Genomic DNA, 23,419 nt, shown 5'->3' with positions numbered 1-23,419 from the left:
ATTGTTCGATTTAGCCATGAAAATGTAAGGATGCATCCTGTTTTGAAAGAGTATAGATCGATTGTTAATATTGCGAAATTATGATAATGCTAAGCGCATTGATTTCAGTCTATCTTTTATCTGTTCCTTAGAGCTTCAAAAAAGTATTGTTCGATTTAGCCATGAAAATGCAATGATGCGTCGCTTAAAAGAAAATCGACCGATTCTTAACATCGTTAATTCATAGTAATGAATTATATTGAATTCGTTAATTTACGTATTCTTTTTTTCTTTATAGCTAGCAAAAATATTGTACAATTTACCCGTGAAAATGTAAGGACACATCCCGCTTTTAAAGAGAACGGATCGATTGGTAACATTGTTAATTCACAATAATGAATAAATATTACACACGCCTCGTTACGTTAAATAAAAGTTTTCTACACTTCGCATTTTCTACACTCCGCATTTTCCACACTCTGCACATGTCTGCATTTTCTACACTTCGCATCTTTTACACTCTGCATCTTTCACACACCGCATTTTCTACACTCTGCATTTTCCACACTCCCCATTTTCTATCATTTCTAAAAAATCGGCAACTGAAGAGATCCACAAGATTAGGATCGAAACCGCGGTCTTGCCTGACCATCATTTAAAATGTCGCAGAAGATAATAACGGCCGAAGGACTCCTAGCAGCCCCAGGCCAGAGCAATGAGAATGTCAACATAGACGAGCAAATGGAGCTGACAAACGATGATGAAGAAGCACTTCTTCAGGAATCAGAAGACGAAGTAGAGTGCAGTCAAAGAACTCCAGAAATGGGAAAAGCACGCCAAAACTGCAGAACGCGAGAAGAGCCATGACGTTTCAACAGAAAACGCCAGCACAGTGAAACCCTCAGCCCTGAGGAAAAGATAGCAAACTCAGAGCAAGCGATTAAATCGCTCAAAAGACTAGACACAGCAAAAGAGGAACTTGCCCTCAGACTCTGCAAAACAAGGCTAGAGCCCACCGACATAAAGGCTGACGACGATTTCAAGTCGGACGTTAAAAGAATCCGCAAAAACGCGGAACAACAGTTCGTACAAGCCTTACTAAACTTTCAGCATCGCGAAATCAATCGCTCGAGAGTAGTAATCAAACGAGGTGAAGACCAAAAACCTCCAAAAAACATTTTAGCACTGATGTAAATGAGACAAAAGAAGTGAGAAAGCCAGCAAAATCAACAGCTAGTAACCTTGATGTAACACTTGAAAACGTGCGAAAACTAGCTGATAGTATCCAAGACAAATTTGAAAGTTTCAGCAAAGTTACGTCAACACTGCAAGGCATTACAAATAAACATGTTGAAAAGTACACATGCCTACTCTCTGACTCAAATATCTCAGGAAGGGTCGAACGGAAACCGCAAAAGGCTAATTTATCCAGCAGAAACAGCGCAGGGAACGAAAATAAACCATACACAAAAAACAACTCCATGAGCGCTTAGAGGCTAACAAAAAACACATAAAAAACCTCTCTAACAAAGAACTCACAAACGATAAGATCAACCTTATCTCAAAAGGGCAAAAATTGATTCCAACCCCCGTTACAAAAGAAGTACACATAAAGCGACAACTCTTGCGTGATTTTGAACAATTCGCAAGAAGAATGCGATTACGCTACATATACCACGGGGACGAAACAGAACCTCATCTATACCATGTTAAATCAACATGGAACCCACCTTTACAACGATCAGTCGCCCTTGAAACTTAACTTGAAGAGGTTAAAGTACGATGATAAAAGACACAAACCGCAGAGTCCATCAACTAATCAGTAAGCTCAACCGCGGAAACCACATAGATGACGATGGCTTTGTCAGACACCGAGCACGCCTCGCACTCCGATCTTCAGTTTACACACTAACGAAAATGCACAAGACTATACCAGTTGGTAATCCAATAATATCAGGGTGTGAAGGCCCAACAGAGAGACTTTCATCATTTGTTGACAAACTAATTCAGCCTATAGCAAAGCAACAGGTATCCTACTTAAAGGATACCACGGATCTTATCAACTTCATGGAAAGAACGACAGTGCCCATGGGCGCATTTCTTGTCTCAATGGATGTGACGAGCTTATACACGAACATACCCCAAGAAGAGGGTATTCAAACAATATGCAAGGCCCTTGATGCCTTCTACAAATACAAACCTCCCATACCCACAAATGTACTCGAAAAAGCGCTAAGATTAGTTCTAACGGAGAACTCTTTCCAATTTAAAGGGAAAGACTCTCTGCAGATTCATGGCACGGCCGTGGGTACGAAAATGGCAGTCGCTTTCGCCAATATCTTCATGGCGAAAATTGAAACTGAAATTCTCAACCAAAACGCTACAAAACCGCTCGTATGGAAACATTACATAGATGACGTTATCTCTATCTGGAACACAACCAGAGAGGAAATAACACAATTCATTGAGCAAGGAAACTGTCACCACCCCACAATTAGATTTACGGCTGAAATATCAGAAACATAAACAACCTTCTTGAATACGGAAATATACAAAGGCGAAAGATTCAATAGAGAAGCAGTGCTTCATGTGCGTACTCACTTCAAGCCCACTGAAACTTTCCAATACACGCACTTCTCTTCATGTCACCCCACTGGTGTCAAAAGAGGATTTGTCAAAGGAGAGTCCCTTAGATTGCTAAGAACAAACTCCTCTAAAACACAATTCGAGGAGAATATAAACAACTTCAAAGCGAAACTTCTCGAGAGAGGCTACCTAAGAAACTTCATTGAAAAGACACTCTCACGAGAAGTAAACTTTGAAGATAAAGGGCGAGCTCTCCTACGAAACTAAAAAGAAAACAAACGCATCTTGCCTTTTGTTACTCAATATCAACCATCAGTGCCAAACTTAAAACAAATACTACTCGATAAATGGCATTTAATAGAAGAAAATCCAGCGCTCAAAGAAATTTACAAGGGAAACCGCTCATTTCATACAGGAAAGGGTTTTCCCTTAAAGATATACTAGTGAGGGCAAAACTCTGATTAAAGCTAAAACACGCACGTGAGATTCGCGCAGGCCTGTCAACTTTGTTATTACCACGAGGAACAAAGGAGACTAATGTCGCGCATACTCGTATTCAGGCAATAATCAGCCGACGATTCAATCGAGATTAATCGTGAATCGATTATAAATGCTCAATTTCAATCGCAAAATTCACACCTATTACCACAATATTTTTTTTTGCTGAATAAGATATGTGATGAAGGAAATTCGAAGGAACCTTTCCTGAAAGCGGCAACCTTATCTATTTCGATTTGGGCTTATCCACGCAAAACGAAAACAAAAAATCCAGCAAATCGAAATATGATTGGATAATACATTTCACCGGAAGTGTCTTTGAATCGGAGGTTTCAAAACAAGAAATGAAATAGATTGTCAAAGATATCGAAGCAAAAACCGCCATAGAATCGAAATGCAACTAAATTTTCATTTACCGGTTTTTGTGCAGTGAGTAAGCCCGAAAAAGATAACAAGTCAAATCACATGACTAAACGTACGGAAAAGGCGCGAAACCTTTGCGATATGTTGCAGTGTTTGACAAAGCTGAATGACAGTATGACACTTGCGTCGAGGTTAACGATGGACCGGACAATTTTCGAAAACTCCTCTAATTATCGACTCTGAAATGTGGTTCATAGTCAATGCTGGTCGTTTAATTAAAATCGTTCTTAACATTGTCTAAAGCGGATAAGAGTTTAACGTGGTGGTCAACTAGAAAGCCTTTGCTACTTTGACCACCACACACATTTTATAATTTGTACTGTATTTATTTTTATCTTGTAATCATCTGTTGTAATACTTTTCTTTCTATGTTAATGTTGTGTAAATAGTGTGAAATAAATGAACCAACGAAAGAAGCAAACTTGTAACCATTAATTCGCACCGCGGAGTCTGCGAGTTGATCTGACTGGAGCAGAATTTATTGAAGATTACTTTGTTGAACTGGAACAGATATTCTGTCAGCAGCCCAGGAGAAACATAATTGAACTTGAACAAAGAAAACAAACGGCCTTTGTTTCCACTGTGTTAAAAGTGAGTATTCAAGAATGCGTGGCCCAAAGAGTGGTTCAGAAAGCGGACGGCCACAAAGACAAAAAAAATTTAACGCTTGGAATAGCGATCGTTGTTACTCTTTACACAACAGTTCATTTGCGAGCTTTCTAAGTTTGCAGCTTATAGGACTGATAAACCACATCGAGTGCAGGCAAAAATATTTTTTTCAGGGTGTGTTTCCTAAGCTTACACTGAGTGTGTGAATTGAAAAAAATTGCCGATCTTTCTGATAAGCTTTTATAGATTTTCAAGTTGCTGGTTATTTGGGTTGAACGTTTACAGTCTTTACAGAGTTGTGTCTTGTTATTAAATGTACTTCTGCCATTTTATTGTATTTATTCTGGGATCATGGAATCTGGGTAAGCAAAAGCTGATCTTGTGAAACCTGTCGTTTGTAAATTTCACGGCGGAAAAAATTAAGCTTACGTTTGTAAACATTTGTTGGTATTTGTCGTCGACGCAATCAGTTAGGAACGATATCTTTGCTGACGTTTCGCGAATGTTGTTTGAAAATCTTTACCCTGTTTTAGTTAATTAGATGGAAGCTTAGATAACCTCCGACGATCCTCAATTTTCGTTTTACTATTAACTTTACCGTGGTGTCATGAAAAAACTTGGCTATCTCATATACAGGAAATGGGAGTCTTGAACCACCAGTTATAATAATTTCTAGTGTTCATTTTATGTGCCTGGGGAATCATAACCGGCTTGGTTTGCTCAGGCTTCATAGTGTCATCATATCATTTTGTCATGCACAGGAATCATAAGACATAACCCTGATGTTGCAAGACTTCATGAAATCACCTGGGGAATCATAACCCCCAGTGTCAAGTTGATGAAGTCATAGTGTGATGCAATGAAGCCACATGGCATCATCTGTGGAATCATAGTTCAGGGCCCAGTTGTTCAAAGCCCGACTAAGCTAATCCTGGTTTAACGTGAACTTTGACTGGAGTATAGTTACTAATCCGTAAGGACTCGTCCAAAAGATTTTTGTCCGTCAATTTTGCCTTAGACTTTTCTTTACCATTAGATTAAGATGAGCCTCTAAAATCATCTTTAATGAGCGAGTTGAAAACCTCGGTTAACTTTTAATCGTGGATTAGCGTTAATCGGCTTCCGAACAACCGGGCCCTGATGTATTGTCAGTAATACACAAAATCATAAAATATTTTGCACTTTTCTCTATATTTTGCTACAAATGCAGAATTTTAAGGAATTTTCTTTTATTAAACCCAGTTAAGCTGATCAACAAATTTATTTTAATTATATATTAAACTGCATAACAGCCTTTTTCATCATTAAATGATAATGATAATAATAATATAATTTGTCTCATGGAAAATCCATTAATAACAAAATGAATAAATGTTAATTCACACAGATGAAATAAAACACTATTGTAATGTTAGATCGTAAATTTGTCATAAAGTTTTCATCACGCTACCATATAGCTGGAAAATTACCATAAAGTTACCATAAATTATTTAGTAAACGTAACGTGTTGCTACAAAACTACAAAACGAAGGACGAACGTCCTGATTCACGGATTCAGGTTGTTGAGACCTTAACTCATTGACTGGTTTGAACATGAAATGTCATTGCTCATAACATACCCATCCGCTGGGCTACTTTTGGAGTTTTCATACTCGTCTGACAGACTGACAGTCACTGTATAGACAGTGCTATTATTAATCCCTGTAATTGACAAACTGACTCCCCTACACGTACATAGATCTTTAGCACATTTATCCAATAATTTCCTTGTGAGTACATATTGATACTAAGTTCAAATTTAAATGAACACATTTGCACCTCATATATGGTACATAAATGGTAGGGAGAGGGTGAAGCCTCAAGCGTGTGTATCATTCTACAATTATACAGAGGTAGAGTTTATATGAACTCAGATCGATCTTTTTCATCTATGCAATGACGAATGTATCTGACGAGAAATCACACACAAACGAACCTCTCCTTAGTCTAGCTCTTATACATCTTAAACATTTCAACCTCTCCTAGCAAGTTATAGCACTAGTACTTTATAATGCATACCTCTCCTTACAAGCACTAGTACTTTATAATACATATGGGAAACAGCCATAGGGTCTGTCGGATTATGCCAGCATAATTTTGAGCATAATACTATATCTGGAGCATCAGGCATAATGCTGGCATAATACTAATGTATTTTGCAGCATAATGCTGTTGTTTCTGAAAACTGTGAAAAGTGTATGCAAATTTTGCCAGCAACTCCAGCTAGAATGTACAAAGTTGATTTTAGGAACTGGATACCTTGGACTCGTACCCAGTGCATATTGGTATAATCGAAGGCCTGGTTACCTCTTTATGCCAGGCTTCCTAGCTCGTACAGTGTTCGTGGATTTGCATCATGGCAGAATCAGATAATTCAGGAAGACTAGGAATGTTTAATAATGGGTACGGTCCTATGGGGGATGGGGTGGAAGTGTCATTTTAGTCCGGCATAATTTGAGCATTATACCTCCAGCCGAGCATAATTTTGAGCATAATACCCTGCTTTCACGGGTGGCGCCCGAAAGCATAATACTATATTTTATGAGCATAATCCGACAGACCCTAAACAGCCATCTATAATGGAAATCGATTGCAATAAGTCATTTGATCTCACAAAGAGACAAGAATTCATTTGAAAACTACCTCTGTGATACAGACACACTGGTGCTATAATTGTTTCTTTCTGTGGCCCTATCAATACCCTGAAATATAAAAGCTACCGCGAAAGCTCTCGCTGTGGACCTTTTAAGGCTGAACACCCTATAGCAAAAAGAGATATCAAAACCGCATTTTTCACCCTTAATAAGTACGACGAGCACCCCCTGTAATATCAAAGACATGAAGGAGGATTTCAAGTTAGCAAAGATAGTGTCAAATCACCCAAGGAACAGCAAAGAGAGTGGGCGAAAACTCCCCCCGGGGGGGGGGGGGGGTACTTGGGTTCAGTTTTGCTGGGTATGTGCCGCTGGCCTCTCGGAGCCCCTGCCCATTATAGTCTATTTTGTGGCCAGTTATAGACCCCATCTTAGTCACTTTTGGGAAAATGTAATTTTCGCGATCCCAACTAAGCCACTTTCTATTTATGCATCTACTTTATCAATCCTTTAAATAGGTCATCCTAAAATGAATTGACAAATTGAATGAAGAACACTTTACTTTTCACATACAGTACAAGCATTCTGGTACGTTTGCTAACCGTAAATATACCGTCATAAATCCGAAAATGTGCGACCCCATTCCAGTAACTCTATTGAAAATGCAACCCCATTCTAGTCAATCCAGGCGTGAAAATGCGACCCCATCCAGCGGCACATCCCCATTAGCCTCTTATAAGGAGGTATCCCCCTCGGGGGCAAAAAACATCCAAACTTACCCAGCGATGGCAAGAGTTGCAGCTACTGCGGAAAGACAGGGCTTCACCCACCAGGCCGAAACGACGCAGAACACAGAGATGTATTGAAGACAGTACTGCAGCGAGCATGAGACCATGGGCTCACGTTCAACAGAGAGAAATGCCAGTTTGGGAAGGAAGAAATTTAGTTCTTTGGACATGTCTTCACCAAAGATGGACTGAAACCGTCACCCGACAAAGTTAGAGCAGTCAAAGAGTGTGGAGTACCTGAGAACAAGGAGGCCGTCCAAAGTTTCCTTGGAATGGCAGGCTACTTTAAGCTTCATCAAGAATTATGCAGCCATAGCAGCTAGCAGCACCACTGTACGTATCAGCTAACCAGACAAGAAACCAAGTTCCAGTGGGAGAGAGAAGAAGAAGCGTTCAGGAAGATACAGGACGGCATCTCGAGTGAGAAGACCATGGCGTCGCGTCTTTGATGACATTACACCCCCGTCACTTTTATATGGGAGTCCCCCCCCCCCGGGGGATGGGAGAATTGTAGATAGATAGATAGATATTTTAAAATTATTATAATGGCAATTGAACTGAGTGGAGTGCAATCCGGTCTGGAATCATATACGTGTGGTTTCAAAATGGAACAAACGCGCAGTGCAAATACATTTTGAAATCAAAATAGTATGATTTCAGACCAAAATTGCACAACACAAAGTTCAATTAGCACTTTAGTATATCCATTTTGAAATCGCACAATTTAATCCTCAAATACAGAACTCTAGTCAGAACCAATATTTTGATCCAGGAAGCTGGTGGTTTGAAACAGCAAAACCAGAAACGCTTTTACATCTTGTTTTATACGCAAAAGTTGCAAAACTCTCCATACAATGGGTTTCTTTAATTTGTCTTTCATTTTTCCTGTAATTTGAATAGTTACTTTAAAACAAGCCTTGAAATATGATTGACTATTTTGTTTTGGTGTTCCCTTCTCAGATTACTGACTCACTGGGAAAAATGTGCGATTTAGAGCATAAAAAAGGTGTGATTTGTGAATAAATCGAACTGCTGATAGCCAATCAGAATTTGCAAGTAAATTGGATCACCAGTAATTTCCAGCGAGCTTAGGTCACAGTCTGGTACAACATAACTTATGGGATGATGGAAAGTTGCTGAGGTTCGTATGGCCCCAGCTTTAAACAATAGATCTGCTTGATCTTGAGAAGGATCCGCACACACTACTACAAGTTGCTGTAGATGTACTATCAGCCTTACTTCTAGCATTTTTGTTTAATGCGACTGAAGAACTGCCTTAGCATTTTCTCCGGAACAGCTTTTAAGAGGGGTCAAGCTGGCATTAGCGCGGTTCACTTTTTTCTGCCGCACTGTCTCATGAGTTGTATATGTTGTGGTTCAATTTTATCCTTGGTTTAAATTTTATTTCCCTTTGTTTTGGGGTATGGTAATATATGATAATGAGTTAAAACAATGGGAAATAAAAATTAAACTAGGGATAAAATTGAACCACAACATAAACGCATTCTCGGTGGCCATGTCTAATATCTCCGACACATACAATATTGCTCTCCTGGGCGCTTGGCACTAATAGCGCCCAGGATTCGTCGAGCTTTCTGTTGGTTGTTTCTGGCTATCCTCCTACCATTGGCTAAGTTGATGTTACGTCTCCTTGCAAGATCTTCTTCGGCCTCTTCAATTCAATTCAATTCAATTTTATTCACACTTATTACAATAAAATACAATATAATTTATGGTAAGAAAAAAAATTAAACGTGCAAAGCAATTTATTTAGTGATATTTATTCTACGGAAGAAGTGCGGAATCCTGCCAACTTCTTGGTTTTGAACGGTGGAATGTTTGTTCGGAATTCCTTTATTTCCTTACTCGTCATATCCCTGTTGCCAGATCTAATCTCGGCATCTCTCTTCTCCTGAAAAAGAAATATTTGTGTATTGTATTTGGTTGGATTTATTTCAATTACTATAAGATCTACAGAAGAGAAATTATTGTTTAAATTAAAAATCCTCTAAATGCTTATAAATTAATTCTGATCTCTTCCCACAACATCCCAAAGTTACTCGGATCTCACGCATTGCCTCTCTACCTTATTCTGGTCAAACTTGATCACAATTTTCTCTTAATTTTGCTCAACACATAAAGTTCCAATAAGGTAATTTGATGGTACCAGTACTAGTGACATTACTTAATTTATTCCCGACAATTTACCAGCGAAATGATGCGAACGCAAATCAGTAATTTGGAGTGCTACCTTAATCAAATATAGATATAGGGTTGTTACTGATCACTTACACTACGCTTGTTTGTATCTTATAATCTTCCCCTATATAAGCATTTACCATATTTGTCAATCTGTTTTTTCTATTCAGAAAACACTGTCTTCTTCTTCTGCCCCTGTCATTCTCGAGACCACTGCCTGTTGTGGTTGATTCTTTCAAAATTACTGCTCTTGCCGGTGCCTGCTGTCGTTTCCCGTCCTCTCCCTCATAGCTCATGAGTACCGTCCTTACATATTCTACCATTTCATTTTGCAAGTCATGACCATCATCTGCCCAAGGCACTGTTAAATTAAAATAATAAAATATTGCCAAATGATCAATATTAATTAATTGTTAAAGGTACATGTAGTAGTGCGACTGCTTTTAGCCAATAGGATTCAACAGTTTAAATATGGCTGAATAATATTATTGTTAACTATAATTAAATCAAATTCATCTTGGCGGGTGGCCATGGTATCCAGCTGAGTTTTCACAGGATCTGGTAACTCAGGGATTTAAATCACAACAGCTTGCCCACTTGCCGGGGCGAGTGTGCATGAATTCCTTTTGGGCAAGTACAAATTCAGAATTTTTTGGTGTAATTGTTAAGGGCACTTGCAATTGCCTAATGGTGAGTGCTATTCAAATTAAGTGTCCAACCATGTAACTGGTAATAATATATTCCGCAGTTATGAACGAGACATGCATGTCTACCTTTTCCTGGTTCAACCTGATCGACAAATTCGTATTTAAATGCATCCTTTAAAACATCCTAATAAAGAGAGTAAAAGCAAACTCTTATATTATGCTTGGGTTTCCTGTGCCAATGACCATAATGCATACAGTCATAATCCCAGGGGGGGGGGGGGGGTACGCCTATATATAAGCAATATAGGTATGTGCTGCAAGATAAAATATTTTATAATATTTATCAAACCATCTTCGGGTGCGAAAAGAAAACTACATGGTTGAGTTTTGTTTGACCCGCGCAATTTTTTTTGTTGACCCGCGCATTTCTTTGGACCCGTTCTTTACCCGCGACCCGCGACACTTCAGTCGGTGAAGCATAAAGAATCACAGATTATCATCCATTTCAGTTAGTTTGAAATGAGAGTTCCATTGATTGTTATAAGTTGATCACTTATCATAAAGTTATGAGCTATATAGAATTTGAACAAAGAAATGAATTTTCCCTCTTTCGTAACATACGCGTCATAATTTCACGACACGCGGTCATGAAGGAATCGATCACAGTAATTATTGGCAAGAAAAATAGCAAAAAAGATAAAAAAACGTGTTTTAACTTACCACTGGAACCAACTTTGAAGGTGCAGTCCCCTGAAATGGTCGAATGAAAACAAAACGTAAAAAACTGCGCAGTTAAGGGCGGTGCCTACTAATACGGAGGTATTTTTGTGCGGCTTATGACTATGCGGGAAAAACAGATCTTAGCAGGGGCTATTGGAATCCAAAAAGAAAATTGGGGGTAACCACGCATTTTTAAGAGATTAGGCAACAATATTTCTAAAAAGCGCCAAAATATAAAGGATCATAAGGCAATGTATGGGATTTTTTCCTAAATTGAAGCTTAATTATCTCTGAAAAATGCATGGTTACCCTCAGTTTTCTTTTGGGATACCAAGAGCAGTTGCTAAGTTCTGCTTTCTCCGCATAGTTTTAAACGGCGCAAAAATATTAGGAAACCCATCCTCGTTCCCAGAGCCTACGATCTTTTGGTCAGCGGTTGGATCGTAGGATAATTAAAAAAAAAGAAAAAACGTCGGGGCTCTGGGGACGAGAATGTAGGAAACCCGAGTATCTCGAGATGCGCAGAACGTATGCGCAGTAACAATAGTAGGCACAATCTCGTTCCCAGAGCCCACGTGTCTTTTGGTTTTTGATCCGTTGAGAATTTTCTCATGCGTTGTACAAGTCACTGGCACTTGCGGTTAAAAAATATTCCAGTTGTTTCTCCGGGTTCACAGCCATCTTCAGTGTCTAACAGAAAAAAAAACCTTTTGAATTGCTATTTCTTTTTCAATTAGGGTTATGATTCCACAAACGATTTCATTACAGTGACGAATCAGCTAGTATAAATGATTCGTAATACACGCATTTCATACGTTATGATTCCACCGATGATTTCACCAGCGGTCTGCGGATGAAATATAAATCATATATCCAGCGTAATGTACTCATCATGAAATTCCCCCAATGATTCCCCAGCCTGGTAAATCCATATATGCTAATTCCAACGATCCAATAAAATCAGCACATGAATTAAACAGAATGATTCCTAGGGTAAATTTCCTGTGGTACGAAAAGAAGAGAAACACGAAAATCTAGTTAATTTTTATCCAGATTATCGTTAATCGCATTCAAAAACCCCCAAGTCAGGTCATTTTTCTTGGAAGTACCAGTACCGACTCACGATCTTTTGGCTAAGTGGGATTATCCTCTCCAAGCCGGACAGTCCCATCATCCCAACCGACATGCAAGGATTCCCGCAAGCAAAAACAAACTACACGACTTCAGTTCTTGCTTTATTTTTATTGTTTAAAAAACACGATCATAAATAATCAATAATTCCTCTCTGTTAAACATTTAAACGTTTTTATTGAGTTTTCGTTAGATCCAACGAGGTACTTTCTTCTATGATCTACTAAGTCTACTAAAATAAGTTAAAATTGAATTGGAACTTCACCGACCTTTAATTTTCAAACGACATCGTACTTACAGGTCACGCACGGGAGGTCACACTTATCTTTTAACGTCACGTAATAGCCTTCTCTGGAAAATGTCTTTCGCCAGCTTGTACAAAATGCAATTCACAATAATTACATTCAACAGATTTATCAATTCGTGCCATTTCCCGCACACGTTCGTGAGCGAGCTATTGAATGCTTACACCGGAAGTGCTAAAAAAATTGGCATGCATTCAGAAATGCCTCGCACCGGAAGTCGGAAAAGTCTGATTGCTTTCTATACAGATTTTTGTTGTTTGAAAATATTGTGAACGAGACAATCGACTGCCCTGGTCATTGCACCTGTGTATCCGTCGCCTTCTCTTGAAACAAGTTGAAACCAGCCTACAAATCCATTCCTAGCACAGAACTCGTCCAGCAATACTTTGCTCTCGATCATTTTCCCGTGGCCGATCCAATCGATAGGTTTGCCACGTTTCGATGTGGGAATGTTCTCTATTACAAGTACCATAGGGATATTAGCGTCCTTAGGGTTCGCTTCTTTGATTTTTTCGATCCATTTTAATACGCTTCCAAGAGGAGACGGACTTTTTGGACCCCAAAACACAAGAGCGCCAACGCAATTACGGCAGAACACGTTGGTCATCTTGAGAAAGCGTTCATGCTCAGCTACGTCCCAAAACTGTAGTTTCACTGTCGATTCCTTCTTCGTGAGTTTGTCGCACCATGTTATGAAATTCAAATAGAAATCGACTCCGATCGTTGGCTTGTGATAGAAGCTGAGCGGTCGGCGTTGAATATAATCGGAGACGAAGCCTCCCTTTTTGCCGAAACCAGTGTAATCTCCAACACACATTATCTTGAAGGTAAAATCTGTCTCTTTGGATTTCACCTCTTGAAAGATTTCTTCGTCCTGTCGCACAATCGAGTAATGGCTATCGGCTTCCGATTCATGGCTCTTGAAACTTTCTTCACTTTGTTGAACTCCTGCTTCAGACATTTCAGTGTTTGTGTTCCTTCGTTTTGTCTACTGCAAATCGGCGAATATGACGCAGATATTTCGATACTGCTTTATAAATACGCTCCGAAACCCACCTAAAACACACACTTCAGGAAGGAAATCTGATCTTGTTATTCTGTACGTCACGGCTCAAACAGGCACGTCTTTCATCAATGTCTTTCGCCTTCTCTGTTATAAAGCCATAAAAGTCAATCCTTTCGGCTTATGGGTCATGCGAAGTATTATGTAACAGGTGAAACAATTGTTGGCGTGCGAATCCACAAAAAGAACCCCGTTTGATGTCCAAGAACCCAAGGCAATGTGAAGTGAAACACGCAATGATACTCAAATGTTGTGAAACGATTGCTGCAAAAAGCTCTTGAATCGTAAACACTAAATATTTAATTTACAAGTTGCTGTGTGACATGGAACTCGTCCAAGAGAGGAATTCTTTCTGACGGTTTACCTGCGTTTCCATAACTCCTTGTTTCCGAGAAACGTGGATTAAAATTTTAGTTCTCCTTCTTTCGACTCCAAAAGTGATATCGTTAATCATTCGGCAAAATTCCAAGAATGTCTTCTTTATATTGTAACTGAAAATTAATTTTTCTCGGCATTTTATGCAATTACTTTGCAAGCCTGCGTATGTGTCAGTTTGCTTATTGGTATTTTTTTCAAGGCGCCCGCAAGAAAATAATGCCAAAATTGTTTACACAAAATTGTAGCAGGCAAATTAAAAACAACTTTGAGATACGACGGGGGCTGATAACGTATCTGACAGCGGCGAAAAAATCTTCAAACGCAGCAGATATTTATGAATTTCAGACTAAACACCAGTTCTCAACAACAAATAAAGATTCCAATATCCACTCTATAGATGTAAAAATTCAAACTTCTTTAGGCATCGTGTTGACAAGTTGTCACAAAGTTTAAATATTACTTTGTCGTTTAAATTAGCGTAGAGGCACTGTTTTCCATAAGGCATTAATGATATTAACAACTTGCAACGAAGAAACATCTATCGCCCAAGTCATTTATTTATTATTTATTTATTCAGGCGATGAAAGTGTTTTGAAAGTACATCCAATATAATTTCAAAGTTTTAGTAACAAGCATGGCACACACTGTATATGGATCATTGTTTTCACGCAAAACTGGATAGATGTAAGGTGGAAAACTAAATGGTTTACATAAATAACGGAAAACGGTGTCTAAAATAAATGACAGTCTTCAATTTTCTCACGAATCCGATAAAACAAGAAGGTTCGAATTTTCCGGAATGTTTCCCGTCGTTTCAGTAGAATGAGTAGACGAAAATAGACAGAAAACAAGTCATGAATTCACATAAGATGAGTAAAGCAGGACGGATTTTAGACTTATCTCAAATCTACAATTTTTAGTACGAGACAGTTCGTCTCATATAAATTTCCGTCTTAGACAAGTTTCTCGACTTGATATGAATTGCAAACTTGTTCTTTCCGTTTTTAAACTTTTTGGACAGATTACGATCTGTTTCGTTCCTCGTTTTTTCCTCATCCTGCTGGGCTCGATTTTCGGGAAAATGAGCCGGAGAAAAGCCGGACCCGAAATCGAACGGACCAAGTCGAACGTGAACACGAACACGAACGCGCGTGATCATCAGTCACCTCCAGTCACGCGCTCACGCGAAGAGTGTTCAAACGTTTTGTTGACAAATGAATCTCAGTGCAACCTGCATGGTGTGAATATTTACAGTTTTTCTCCCAAAATTATTATCGCGTGATTTTATGAACAAGCCTTAATTCATGGAAAATGTGTGACTTACGGACAGTTTGTGATTATAACACTGTTTTGTGTACTCTGCCTTGTAGTTTTTTAAAAACAGTTCAGCAATCGAGGTTTCCTTTTTTTAGCGCAGGTCTCGTGAACGTATTCTTCCAACACTCTTCATGTACAATGTTATTTTTAGTTCGATTTGTAATAGATTTTCAATGTTATTTGTTAAGCTTTATTTTAGAAACAATCAGAGTAGCGAGTGTAGAAACCTTTCATTTGAGAATCCATCTTGGTTTGATGGGTTTCGTCGCCTTTTTGTACCACTGGAATTTAGTAAAATTCTTCATATGAAAGTGACAAGTTTACGGTTGAGAAGTGCTCGCTCTAAAGAGGCTGGAGTAAAGTTCAATGGCCCGTTTATTGACCAACATTCGTTCAACAAAAGTTGAACGGAAGTTGGGCAAATGTTGGATAAACGGAGTGTTCAAACGGCTTCAAGGTCAATCAACATTTTTGAGAACAAAGGAAATGTTGAAGCGATGTTGAATGAAAGTTTGAACCAATTTAATTTGACCCAACACACCTTCAACAAGTTTTCAACATTTTTACTCTTTCAACGATGTTGAACAGTACCCAGCTAACCTTCAAACAATTCGATTTTAATAGTTTATTTCCTCAGACACTTCCTAAAAACATGTCAGATTTTATATTTTACTAGAATTTATCTTATATTCTATTTTTAGTTAGTCGACTGACAAACGACCCCTCAAGCATACAATAAAGGTTTAACATGTTATGTCACCGTCTAGTATGCGACCACCAATTTGTAACTTCAGCATCCCACAGACATTTAGCCTGCGTGCGCGTGCAGACGTCTCCTATTTCCTTTTGTTGCACTCGGAAAAGGATTTTTTCCTTAGGGGAAGGGGCGGTTGTACACAGGTTAACAGACATTTCAATTTTTGAATATTCACTTGTGCAAATTCCTGCCCCCCGGCACCAAAAAGCTTTCAATTTTTTTCGTTATATTCTCTTGGTCTCAAGATACGTTAATGACACATTTTTAAACTCTTTTGAAGCCCCTTCTGAGTGGTCCATTCGCCCACAAGGGCGAAACCCTACCCTTGAAAATCTCAATGGTCATCAACTTCCAACCAACGAGTGTATATTCTGCCGGATCGCGGACCAACACATGAATCCTGTTTCATTGAACCTTAAACTTCTGTTTTTAGCTCTCAATCTTGAAACGGCCGGCCAACTAAAACAGGCGAAGAGGAAAGCCGCCAAAGAAGTTGACGACAATCAACATCTCCCTGTCGTTTCACCTAAAACTCACCAGCGTTCTTGGCAACTCTTGGAGAGTTCGAATCTACTCCAATTATCTTTTAAATCGCACAGCATTCGCTTTTTGATCTGAACGCGCGCTATTTCTCATGCCTTCTTGCTCTGCAGGTATCTACCCAAATTTTCATTGATCGCGGGGAAAACCAGGTCGCATTTCATTTGCCTCAAATGTAACCAATAACAACACCAATAAAAACTGAATAGACTTTACTTTGTCAGGTGAATGACATTCAAAGCACAGTCTGGCAGTCTTCAAAGCGAAGGTTTTGGCACAAGCGAAAAGCAAAAATTTAGAGGTGACGCCGCGACCAGCGGCTCCCACGCACGTTGACTCCGACTTTAGCACCACGCGTCGCACGAAACATCCGTCTGACACTTAAATAAAGTTTTTGATTGATTGATTGATCCCGTCAGAAAATATTCGATTCTTATCTCAAACGACATAACTCAGATGTGACGTAAAAATTAGACCTAAGCTTGATCGTTGTTACACAGGCCATTGTCACGCATGCGTTCTCTGTGCTCTCATCGCTAATTTTCAAAAGGGATCCGATCTTTGATGTTTGCTGAAGCAAAATCTGCTGATATTGCAAATTTTCTTTATTTAATAATGTTACTCTTTTAACATTCTTACTCGGATTCTACTGTCTAACTTTGAACAATGACAGTTACCGTATTCAATTTCCCCAAGGAACGCTACCTTTCTTAAAGCATCAACCAGAAAATCTCAATCCACTTACTTCCGGTTCATTGCTATAGCTGCGTTTCCTAACAACTACTGTTAAACAACGCTTTTAAAATTACAGTCGACTCCCGATAACTCGAACCTTCAAGGGAAATTAAAAAAGGTTCGAGTTATCGGGAGTTCGAGTTTTCGAGGGTAAAATTATATAGAAATTGACCTGAAGGGAAAGGAAAATTGGTTCGAGTTAGCGCGAGGTTCGAGTTAGCGAGGGTTCGAGTTATCGGGAGTCGACTGTATATCTCTACTCTTTCTTGTTCGGATGTATGTCCGTTCGCAGGAAGTAAAGTTCACTGCTTATTCCTAGCGGTTTCACCACTGAAGGTAAATAGGCGATTTCCGAGTAGCTTTGAACCTCAGTACGAAAGCGAGGCTAAGTGCAAAGCTTTTCATGTGAAAATTAGTTAAGTTTGTACATGAATAAAAACTAAATTTCCCAAAAGAAACTGCAACAAGCCTCGCTTTCACAATCAGGTCCAAAGCAACTCGGAAACAGCCTATTCATAGCCAATCACGTTGAGCGTAAATCAAAACTTGTGCCAAGCGGGATAAAATGCGCACAAGACAGGTCGCGATTGGTGTTGCTGGCTTGGCTCCTGATTGGTTGAAACTTATGATTGGATCCCTTTGCGCTTCTATCCACAATTCTTTTAGGGCTCTTCAAACGAGCTTTATCACTTCTGAATTAATTGCAAACCTCTCTCTCTACTAAACCAATTGAATTATAATCGCCATTTTATGTCGTATTTAATTTGTCTGCTGTTCCTCTGTCTGTAGACTGTGTAGTATTCTCTCCTGTTTGTTCATCAGATGCTGATTTTTGTGTTTCTTGAGCTGAATCTTCCATGTCATCTGTTGACTGTTCCTCTGTAGTACTGACACCAAAGAAATCACTGGTTTTAAAGATGACTGGTGCTTGCCAGTCGCCCATATGTTTCTCCTTCTTTGGAGGACTGGGTTTCATCTAAACAAGAACAAATAATATTTCGTAAGGCATTGTTCATATGATGGCCCCCTCTTCCAGAAGTTATAGACCGCTCGGGACAGTAATACCTCTTACTAACCGAGTTCGAGGTCAGTGCTGTAAGTTACGGACCGATTTTTTTTTAAAATCGACGATAAAAAACGAGGATTTGTAACTTACGGTACGCACCAAGAAAACGAGGTTAGTAACATATTTATTGTATCCCTGAGGTTAATCGGGGGCACGAGAAAGGAAACTAGTTGAAGTTTAGCGGGCCGTACAGTGAAATACGGCCAATCACACCGCACATACTAACTGAGAGATATAATAAAAATTGTTATTAGTACACTATTGTGTTCAGCTTGTCATGGGCAAGGATATACTGACATAAAAAATTTGAGTCCCTGACGAGTGTCTAACCAGCGACCTTCAATACATCAGTCAGATACTGTGACTGAAAAACTCACACCGGCGAGCTCAGATGCCATTTGTTAGGTTCATAAGTGATTTACATCCAGCATACTGCAAGGATCCATAAATCATTGCACCCCTAATAAAGATTGGAGTGGAGATTGAATGGGACTGGCAAGGTTGATTCAGTGATTGAATGGATCTTGGGATGCATATCTGGCATCCCCCGCAGATTTTGCAGGGGCAGATGACATCATCACCAACTTGGCAAAGGAGAGAGTGTCTGGGATCGAGATCATCAAACACACTCCCTAATCTTTGGTTATTACTAGTCATAAGCGGTCTAATTGAGGTAACGAAGAGAAGGGTGGTGGTTGTAGAGCTCTGTTGTTCTGATTGTAAGCACTCCCAAATATAACCTGACTCCCTCTCCCTCCACCCTGCATCATTTCTGCTTATGATCCAAAATACTGTAGTAATAACAATCTGACAAAGTTTTTGAATAGTTATTTTTTGCACCTTTTTAAAACTTTCCAATCACAATTCTATTTCAATTTGCCAATCATATGATAAAACAGTAAGGGGGGAGGTTTGTTAATTTGACATTCTTCTTTAGAATTTGGCAGGTAAAAGGTAAAGGTGTACAGAGCCACTGATTGTTCACATGGACACAGCTTACAACCCCAATCCCCCAGCCAGTCCATCCCTTTGGTTCCTTCAATCATTTTACACCTGGGTGAAAAGAGATAATGTGGAGTGAAATTCTTGTCCAAGGAATTAAAGGACAGCAGAGAATTTCAGAAAGTGGGATATAAACGATAACCAAACAACACAAAACTAATAAACCCAACTGAGAATTTTGACAAGGTTTCTGATTGACACTCAGTGGTAAGGAGGAAAAAATCTAATGGGGGTGGGGGGGGGGGGGGAGAGGGATGGAGGGAGCATGAATGGAATAGCATGTCTTAGATTCTCTAACATGTGCTGAGCTCTGGGTTCTTCCCTCTTGGTTATTACCGTATTACTAGAAGTGAATTATATTGGAGTTAAAGACCAACCCTTACCTGTCTCAGACCTGGTATAGAGCTCAGAACTTTCTGAATGGTGTGGCTCCCAAGCTCTCTTTCTGCAGTGGTCACACTTTCTTCAACTTCATCAACATTCTTCTTGACAGCATTTATAAAGGCCTGTATTTACAACATGAAACTATAGTGTTAACAAGTACTGGTAAATGCAAGAAAAGATATAAATGTGGTATATAGATCTACAGCATTCATTTGGAGGGGGAATATCTCATGAAAGATGTCTCTCAAAAACTAGTAAAAATGCTATCTATCACCAAAAACATGACTTTCCTAAAGTCATTATAGTCTTTTATTTCTATAAATTGATGCAGACTTTCTATCAACAGTTGAACTGCACCATCCATGGAACATTTACCCCATATCCTACGCTTCTTTGCCCCTACCAGCAAATTTTGGCCATAGTGGAACTCATTTTACAGTGCCTACTAATAAAATATTTTTGTGTGGTTTATGCGTATGCAGAAAAAGAAGACCTTAGCAAGTGTTATTAAAATACGAAAAGAAAATTGGGGATAACCACATAGTTTTCAAAGAAAATTAATCAACAATGTTTGTAAATTCTAATAAGATTAAATTTAGAAATACAGTTAACTATAAAGGTAAGCGAAAAATGAACTGACGTTTCAGTGTCATCTTGGCACCATTATCAAGTAAAAAATGTAACAGAAAAATGGAGTCTGACTGGGTGTTTAGACTCGGTTTCTTTCTGGATACGCAAGAAGAAACCGAGTCTAAACAGCCAGTCAGACTCTAGTCGCATGAAACTATTTGTCTAACCTAGTGAACAGACATAACTCTCACTTTATAACACCTCACTGAATGAACACCGGACAGTAACTTTTAGTCTTAATTTATTTTATTCTACAGTGTATATCACACCTTTAACTTTCTGTATAAATTATCTTTTGTGTTACATTCCTTACTTGATAATGGTGCCAAGATGACACTGAAACATTGTTCCATTTTTTCGCTTATTTTTATAGTAAACAATATTTGTAAAATGCACAAAAATGCATAACAATGTATGGAATTTTTCAAAACACTTTTAACGTAATTATCTTTGAAAAATGCATGATTACCCCCGGTTTACTTTTCGGATTTCAATAACACTTGCTAAGATCTTCTTTTCCTGAATATTCATAAACCATGCAAAAAGACGTTCGAAGTAGTCGGCAATCAGAGCCTCTCGGACCATCCCGAGAAGCGCAGAATATATGTGCAATAGCAAGAGGAGACACTTTCCTTAAACGCAATCACTGTCAGGCCATAAAGAGTTAGTTACATCAATGGGTGGCTGACAGATAAACAAGATGTCCGATAACAAAATGACTGTCTGCACAAGCTTTCGTTTGGCCAAAAAACAACCATGGCTGCAAAAGTGGTGTGGATGGTATTATATCAACAGAGGTTAACTATAATGTACTATAGCCAATTAGGATATTTAAAAAATACCTCCAGCTGATCAATCCTTCTGAAAATTGTAGGTAATTCCTGAGATCTGGCATAAAGCTGAGGCATGATTTCTATCAAGGACTGTGAAGAGTCATTACGTATCTGCATTCAAAGGAAAACAGATTTAAAAATGTTAAGTTTACAATCAAATATGCTTTGGTTAGGTCAAATCTAAAACCAATCATTCACACTCCCTATCCCTCCCCAACAGGGCCACATACTCAAATGGGGACAGGGTAGTGAGGGCAGGGGCCAGAACACCCTTTTCTCTATGAAATGAGCGGTGCCCCCTGGAAATTTTCTTTTAGCCCTGGATTTTCTTCAGAGGTCAAATAAACAGAACACATAACCCAGAAATGACCTTTGAGATCAAAATACAAAACACGTGACAGTTAAGCACATGGCTTTGTTCAGTGACCATTGTGCAAATCCTCAAAATCATAAATGGCATTTAATATGAAGTAATCCAGTATTAAAAGAAAATTTACAGGGGGCACCACTCATTTCATAGAGAAAAGGGTGTTCTATAAAAGATATCCTTAAGGGCAAAACTTTTATTTAGGCTAAAACATGCATGTGAGAGTTGCGCAGGCCTGTTTACCCCATTATTGCCATGTTTTCCCTCAGCCGTTTTTAGACCGTACTCTCTCCCAGTGTTTTTTGCATGCCTATTCAAGATGATGTCAAAGGTGAATCCCCATCTAAGCCCCGCTAAAGGTCCCCGCTTGCCAAAACTTGCGTCTAATGTTGTCGAAAACCCTACATACCGTGGCAAAAGCGACAGTCTAGAACCGCTGAAATCCCCCGCTAATGCCCTGCATTCCCTGGGTATGGGGGTGCGGGGCTTTCCACTGACTAGTGCATTAAAAAGAGATTTGAGCACTGACGTTTCAAGTGTTAGCACCTGGTCTAACAATTTGGCCTCCCAGTAATTAATATACCTGATTACCACCCTTGGACCATAAGCAAATGCTATGCCTGCCATTAGCCAGTACCTGAAATAATTGCAGCTGCAATCACAGGCCATCTCAGATATAGAGAGTTAATCTCAAGATCTTCCTTTTCAATTATTTTTTGGAATATACTGAATTAAGTATTGTATATAATTTATAAACTTTGCAGACCCGGTGTGAACCCTGCATTTAATCAAGGTCTTTCATTTTGGTCAAGAAAATACTACATCTAAAATAAATGGAACTGAACATGAAAAAACCCAGGCAACCCTGAGTCAAGTTTACTTATACAGTACTGCATGCTCTCTAGTTCAGTTTTGTATATTCCTGAGGATATAAAACCTTCCTCCACGGTTGAATTTTACTGTTGTAGCTTTGATGAGCAGAGAATATCTTTTACTTTGTTTCATCCCAATAAAATCTTTCCCATCAGAGGGAAAGGGTCCAAAAATTGCACGATCTTTTGCAAGCTCGTGCGTATGCGTTGTAAGTTTGGGTGTCAGCAGGACAATTCTCACTAAGAGATCATAGAAAAGTCACGCAACCCCCGATAAGGACGTTACTGAGACAAGGAAATGCGTGATCGAATAGCCTCAAGATAAAACACCAACAATATGGGATGAGAATTTCTGTTTCCCTCCTAAAAGTAAAATGAGGTTATTGTTGACGATAAAGGCGGTAAAGGCGATTCAAGACATAATAAATAATCGTTGAATTGATAGAATTAGTGATGAAATGAAGAGATAAAATCCGTTAAACGACAAAAAACAGTGATTTTGCTATCAGTCATGCGTCTTTCGAACTGAATAAATTAGGCAAATCAACAACATGAGAGCGCAGAACATGCAAAGGGTGGAAAAACCTCTAACGATTGTTTGTTACCGTATCTGCTAGCTGTGAAAATTCATCCAAACGAACAAGCATGTCCTCGACTGTGTCTTCGATAGCTTTGGACTGAAAAAAAGACAAAAACAAAAGTAATTTTTGAACGAAAATCGAGATTTCAGTAATCACACTAGGTTAGTCCATCTTCTGTCAAAAAATATTACTTGGAATCGATGACTGATGGGTACCATACCTCATTCCTTACATCAACTTGACAATACTGCGCAAATTCCGCCGCACATTTTCCTAAATCAAGTTCTACTTCTTCCTCTGTTTTGTTGTTTTCTACAAGCACTTCTTCCCCACCGTCCGCCATCTTTGATCCAAGAATCAATCTTGAGTCGCATAC

At 39.0% G+C, this 23,419-nt stretch overlaps 3 protein-coding genes, 1 long non-coding RNA gene and 1 other non-coding gene across 5 annotated transcripts; 1 reads left to right on the top strand and 4 right to left on the bottom strand.

Moving 5' to 3' along the window:
• The first annotated feature begins 1,761 nt into the window (after positions 1-1,761).
• LOC146480675 (uncharacterized) lies at positions 1,762-2,505 on the top strand. The gene has a single exon (XM_085109390.1). The coding sequence runs from the start codon at positions 1,762-1,764 to the stop codon at positions 2,503-2,505; it is 744 nt and encodes a 247-aa protein (XP_084965516.1).
• Positions 2,506-9,417: 6,912 nt separating this feature from the next.
• Positions 9,418-11,152, bottom strand: LOC146480674 (uncharacterized). Its single transcript, XR_014864667.1, has 3 exons — positions 11,083-11,152; positions 10,489-10,546; positions 9,418-10,076 (listed from the first exon to the last, which is right to left on the bottom strand). It is a non-coding gene; the product is annotated as an uncharacterized LOC146480674 (long non-coding RNA).
• Positions 11,153-12,304: 1,152 nt separating this feature from the next.
• Positions 12,305-14,019, bottom strand: LOC146480673 (ras-related protein Rab-38-like). The gene has a single exon (XM_085109867.1). It carries the CDS (start codon positions 13,477-13,479, stop codon positions 12,757-12,759), a length of 723 nt encoding a protein of 240 aa, XP_084965993.1. The 5' UTR covers positions 13,480-14,019; the 3' UTR covers positions 12,305-12,756.
• Positions 14,020-17,563: 3,544 nt separating this feature from the next.
• Positions 17,564-23,410, bottom strand: LOC146480671 (biogenesis of lysosome-related organelles complex 1 subunit 4-like). The gene is made up of 5 exons (XM_085109873.1): positions 23,264-23,410; positions 23,068-23,139; positions 21,233-21,334; positions 19,760-19,882; positions 17,564-18,284 (listed from the first exon to the last, which is right to left on the bottom strand). Exons 1-5 carry the CDS (start codon positions 23,384-23,386, stop codon positions 18,057-18,059), a joined length of 648 nt encoding a protein of 215 aa, XP_084965999.1. The 5' UTR covers positions 23,387-23,410; the 3' UTR covers positions 17,564-18,056.
• On the bottom strand, positions 22,626-22,746 carry LOC146480672 (U4atac minor spliceosomal RNA). The gene has a single exon (XR_014864751.1). It is a non-coding gene; the product is annotated as a U4atac minor spliceosomal RNA (small nuclear RNA).
• Positions 23,411-23,419: the final 9 nt, after the last annotated feature.

The sequence above is a fragment of the Pavona decussata genome, unplaced genomic scaffold (assembly GCF_977016875.1).
Source record: "Pavona decussata unplaced genomic scaffold, jaPavDecu1.1 SCAFFOLD_53, whole genome shotgun sequence".
Lineage (NCBI taxonomy): Eukaryota > Metazoa > Cnidaria > Anthozoa > Scleractinia > Agariciidae > Pavona > Pavona decussata.
This window is presented reverse-complemented; position numbering and strand designations above follow the sequence as displayed.

Coding starts and splice junctions, on each gene's coding strand:
- LOC146480673 (XM_085109867.1), bottom strand. CDS start 13,479: ATGTCTGAAGCAGGAGTTCAACAAAGTGAAGAAAGTTTCAAGAGCCAT.
- LOC146480675 (XM_085109390.1), top strand. CDS start 1,762: ATGATAAAAGACACAAACCGCAGAGTCCATCAACTAATCAGTAAGCTC.
- LOC146480671 (XM_085109873.1), bottom strand. CDS start 23,386: ATGGCGGACGGTGGGGAAGAAGTGCTTGTAGAAAACAACAAAACAGAG. Junction 23,140..23,263: donor AAGTTGATGTAAGGAATGAG/GTATGGTACCCA, acceptor TCTTTTTTTCAG/TCCAAAGCTATCGAAGACAC. Junction 18,285..19,759: donor CTATACCAGGTCTGAGACAG/GTAAGGGTTGGT, acceptor GTTCTTGTTTAG/ATGAAACCCAGTCCTCCAAA.